This window comes from Alexandromys fortis, unplaced genomic scaffold, assembly GCF_014885135.2.
Source record: "Alexandromys fortis isolate MF-2015 unplaced genomic scaffold, M_Fortis_MF-2015_v1.1 scaffold_227, whole genome shotgun sequence".
NCBI classification, from domain to species: domain Eukaryota; kingdom Metazoa; phylum Chordata; class Mammalia; order Rodentia; family Cricetidae; genus Alexandromys; species Alexandromys fortis.
The window spans coordinates 1,356,927-1,362,321 of record NW_026068109.1 but is presented as its reverse complement, the minus strand read 5'-3'; the positions used below and the strand labels follow the sequence as shown (position 1 = coordinate 1,362,321).

The 5,395-nt window shown below is 40.0% G+C and overlaps 1 protein-coding gene across 1 annotated transcript in view; it reads left to right on the top strand.

Annotated features, from left to right (window-relative positions):
* The window catches only part of Baiap2l1 (BAR/IMD domain containing adaptor protein 2 like 1), a 132,835-nt gene that overhangs the window by 66,183 nt on the left and 61,257 nt on the right, over positions 1-5,395 (top strand). The window contains exon 3 of the mRNA XM_050124419.1: positions 3,792-3,867. Coding sequence (XP_049980376.1) covers positions 3,792-3,867 — 76 coding nt within the window. The remainder of the gene's footprint in view (positions 1-3,791; positions 3,868-5,395) is intronic.

Sequence of the window (5,395 nt, the reverse complement as noted above, 5' to 3'; positions counted from 1 at the left end):
CAACAGAGGAATCTAAAATGGCTGAAAGACACTTAAGGAAATGCTCAACATCCTTAGTCATCAGAGAAATGCAAATCAAAACAACTCTGAGATTCCATCTTACACCTGTTAAGAATGACCAAGATCAAAAACACTGATGACAACTTATGCTGGAGAGGTTGTGGGGTAAAGGGAACACTCCTGCATTGCTGGTGGGAATGCAAGCTTCTTTGGATGTCAGTGTGGTAATATCTCAAAAAATTAGGGAACAACCTTCCTCAAGACCCAGTAATACCACTTTTGGGTATATATCCAAAGGATGCTCAACCGTCCCACAAGGACATGTGCTCAACAATGTTCATAGCAGAATTGTTTGTCATAGCCAGAACCTGGAAACAAACTAAATGCCCCTTGACTGAAAAATAGATAAGGAAAATGTGGTACATTTATACAATGGAGTACTACACAGCAGAAAAAAAATAACGACATCTTGAATTTTTCAGGCAAATGGATGGAGCTAGAAAACATCATTTTTGAGTGATGTAACCCAGACACAGAAAGATAATTAAAACATGTATTTACTAATAAGTGGTTTTTAATCATACAGCAAAGTAAACCAGCCCACAAATCACAATCCCAGAGAACCTAGACAACAATGAGGACCCTAAGAGAGACTTACATAGATCTGTTCTACATGGGTAGCAGAAAAAGACAAGATTTCCTGAGTAAATTGGGAGTGTGGGGACCTTGGGAGAGGGTTGAAGGAGGGGGAGAGGCAGGGAAGGGAGGAGGGGAGCAGAGAAAAATGTAGAACTCAATAAAAATCAATAAATAAAAAAAGTTGGGATGTAAAGTTGAGGATTTTTTCAGGTGTAGAACATAAAGACTGTGAGGAAATAGAGAAAAGGTAATGTTAGATAAATCCAGAATGCATAAAACCTTCACCTGACCAGGTGGTATTGGTGCATGCCTTTAATCCCAGTACTCAGGAGGCAGAAGCAGGTGGATCTCTGTGAGTTTGAGGCCAGCCTGGTCTACAGAGTGAGTTCCAGGACAGCTAGTGCTACACAGAGAAACCCTGTCCCCCCCCCCCAAAGAAAAGGTTATCATCTGGGCTCCAAAAGAAATAAACAAAAAATAAAACAATCATTTTCCAGATTTGACAAACCCATTTTCCACATGGCTAGAAGTAATCAAGCATCATAAAATAAATGGCAAAGATACCAAAAATGAAGCAGACCAGTGTTTGATTTTACAACATAAGGATAAAGAGTTGGCTTCTAAAACAAAGCTTTAAAGAAGGGAAAGTCTGAAGCCAGGATATGGCTCAGTCAGTAAAGTGCTTGCTTGCAACCATGAGTATCTGAATTTGGGTCTCCAGCAGCCGCATAAAACCCAAGCACAGATCCCATTCCTGTGCAGGCAGAGACAGTTGTGTCGCTGGGTCTTGCTGTCCAGCTAGTCTAGCTGAATAAAAGACCCTGTGTCAAAACTCAAGGTGAGGAATAATAGAGAAAGACACCTGTTATTGTAACAAAAGTAACAGCAGTATCTTAAACATTCTGAGGAAGACAGGTCAAGTATGTCATATGCTACCCAGCAATACAGCAAACAGATGTCAAGGTAAAAGTAGTTGCAGGGATAGGAAAGGCACTTGCTACCAAGCTTGACCTGAGTTTAGTCCCCAGCGCTCATGTGGTGTAAGGGGAGAAATGGCAACCATGGATTGTTCTCGGACTTCTGTATGTGTTGTGGCACTTGCAGTTCATCCTCTCCCTCCTCCTCCACACACAATAAAGAAATAATTTTAAATTTTTAAGTAGTTTCAGACATGTGGGGCCACAGATACGCCTCTCACATTATTCTTACATCAGTTTTGGAGAATAATTCCCAGCAAAATGGAAGAAAGTAGACAGTGTGACTGAGAACTTTTTCTGTTTGTTTTCAAGACAGGGTCAGGATTTCTCTGTGTATCCCTGGCTGTCCTGGAACTCATTCTATTGACCTCAAACTTGAGATCTGCATGCCTCAACCTCCCTAGTGCTGGGATTGAAGGTGTGGGCCACCACCACCCAGCTGAGAATGAGAGTTCCAATATAGGCAGCCAGATTGGAGCATGCAAGGATAGCAGCCTGACAGACTTGGGGGAAGGCAGGTAGGGCTGAGAGAGAGGACAGAAAGTCTTCGGAGGTTCCAGGAGGGGAAAATGAGATGGGAAGTCAGCTGGCTATTCTGTATGTTTGAGAAATAAAATTGGTAGGCCTGTGCTTGGCCTGACACTGCATAAGTATGGATTAGGTGGATACATAGAAGCAAGAGGGAAGAGGAACAAGCCAATTATTAATTCCAGGAAAAACAAAAAGGCATTACTGCCGGGTGGTGGTGGTGCATGCCTTTAATCCCAACACTTGGGAGGCAGAGGCAGGCAGATCTGTGTGAGTTCGAGACCAGCCTGGTCTACAAGAGCTAGTTCCAGGACAGGCTCCAAAACCACAGAGAAACCCTGTCTCGAAAAACCAAAAAAAAAAAAAAAAAAAAAAGGCATTACTAAGAAAGGAAATGTGATCTTTAGTACATTCCTTGAATTATAGTATCCAATATTTACAGCCACAATAAATACGAGTTGTTGGTTACATTGGAGGGGAGTATAGCAGAGAAGTAGGTCCTCCTGAATTGTAAGAGGTTGCCAGAGTTAGTCTAAAATTGAAGGTGAGTGAACAGTCAAATGGGGGTACTGAAGGGGAGAGTAACCATGTGATTGGAAGTATTCTTGGGGGTAATAGCAAGGATGGAGAAAGCATGAGGTGTGGGCTTTTTAATTGTGATTTTTATCACTATTCAATTACTATAAGTTGTCATTCATCCTTTATTCCCAATTACTAATGTAGAGCCTTTTTTTTCCCCCTGAAGGATGTGAAGCTTCTGACACATTGAGTGTTGTCTCATTGCCATCTTTTATTATTTGGTCCCTATGATACTATATACATGGAAGGAGTGGGGAGACCTGAGTTGTCCATTTGGAATGATGAATATAGGACAACTTGTTCCAAGATGGAACAGATAGCTAAGTCATCATATGATAATGTGTTTTTGGTCATAAAGCCAGCACTCTGGGAGTGGCTTATTGACTGTACTCTACAGGTTTAGACAAAATGAAAGTAAGATTGCCCTGAAGTTTCTATAACCAAAACATTATCCTTAATTATAAATTAAGTTGAGGTAGCCATGCAAGCAGACTATTTCATAATGCTAGAGTTATAGCCATGAACAATCTACTTGTACCAGAGAGAATTCTTTGGCCTCCAGGCTCAGAGCCCCCATGGGGTATGATAGAGTTGTGAATGTCTGCTGCTTGCTTCATTTATAGCTGAGTGTGGGCAGTCCTTGGGCAATTGAAAATTGTTGAGTTATATCCTCCTTACTGCTTGTCTGTTGGGTCAGAAAATCAAGCTCATTGGGATTCTTACATCTGCATTATTTGTAGGCTAAGAATTTGGCTCAGTTAGCATTTGTGAAGTCCTAGGTTTGATCCCCAAAACTATAACCTAGGCATGGTGGAACACACCTGTAATTCTAACACTTGGGAACTGAAAGCAGGAAGGACAGAAGTTCAAGGTCATATTTGGATCCCTAACAAGTTCAGGGCAGCCTGGGGATTCCTGAGACCTTGTCTGGAAAGAAAAGAAAAAGAGTATTTGAGACTTTGTTGTTGGTATGTTGTATCATATAGGAATTCTAGGCCTCATAGTGATAGACTGTAATTGTACCTCTTTTGTTTATTGATCTGTTTGTTTTGTGTGTTTGTTTGACAGAATGTAATGGAACAATTCAATCCTGGGCTACGAAACTTAATAAACCTAGGAAAAAATTATGAAAAAGCAGTGAATGGTAAGTCTTTTAATTTTTTTCTAAATTAATGTAAAGCACATGAAATCTATTAATATTTGATTTATCCTTTTTTTCTTTTTCTTTCTTTCTTTTTTTTTTATTTTTTTTTTATTTTTTTTTTTTTTTGGTTTTTCGAGACAGGGTTTCTCTGTAGCTTTGGAGCCTGTCCTGGAACTATCTCTTGTAGACCAGGCTTGCTTCAAACTCACAGAGATCCACCTGCCTCTGCCTCCCGAGTGCTGGGATTAAAGGCGTGTGCCACCACTTCCCGGCTATTTTATTTATCTTTAAATACTTCACACTGCATTTTAAAAATCTCTCTAAGTGGAATTTTTATAATTTATCTACAGGATTTTTGCAATGGCAATGCATGATGGTACTAATGTATTTGAAATGAGTTAATTGAGTAATTGTGAAAGTACTATAAGTAACATTTTAACTTTAAAATCGTGTTTTCTGATATACAAAATTAGGCTTTAATATCATTTCCATGAACTTTTCTACTTTTGTTTTGTTTTCTTGTTTTTTGAGACAGGGTTTATCTGTGTAGCTTTGGAACCTGTCCTGGAACTCACTCTGTAGACCAGGCTGGCCTCGAATACACAGAGATCTGCCTGCCTCTGCCTCCTGAGTGCTGGAAATAAAGCTATGTGCCGCCACCACCCAGCTAGAAGAATTTCTTGCCTTTAGATAGATTGCTTTTTTGTTTTGAGACAGAATCTCACAGGTTAGCCAGCCTTTGAACTCAGGAAATCCCCCTTCCTACCCTCCCAAGTGCCAGGATCACAACTGTGAGCCACTATAATACCTTGCTGATATATCATTTTTATAGTAACATGAAAAATAATATCCTTAACCTCAATAGAAGAACATCTACGTTAAAAGTTGTGCTTAAATTATCATTTCAAAGTAAGTTCTTAATTGAAACTGAATTTGAAGGCATAAACTTCAACCATTGACCTTTGCCTCTCTTCTGGGACCCAGGTTGTTAGCTTTCTTGAAAAGGTTTTCACTGAGAAGACTGATATGCAGCTATTGCTGCACTGCTACTAAAAGTGAATGCTATTAGAATACATTGCTAACCACCCTCAATCATGGCCTAGTAAGACAGTGTACTGTCTACACCCTGAGCTATGGATGGCAAGGAACATGGTAGTTGCAGTCAATGGAAAAGTAGACTGGATAACTGTGCATTTTTATCGGCAGTTTTCAGTACCAGGAAATAAAATAGGTCTGGGATCTTGCTTCTCTTCCCAACAATATCTTCATCTTCTCCAGGCACTTTCCCTCCTCTGAGAGCAAGAGGCTGTCCCTTGGTGATTGCTTAATCACTGGGCCACAAAGTCATCACTGTTTCCAGTCCTCACAGGGAAAGCACTATGACCTGTAGAACTGTTTTATTTTGTTGTTTTTTTTAATTTTTTATTTATTTGTTTTTACTGTGTAGCCTGAACTACTTTCTGAGGCAGAGTTATAGACTAAGTGAGCTGCTTGCAGCTTAGCTTCCTGTTAACAAGACTTCTCCCCA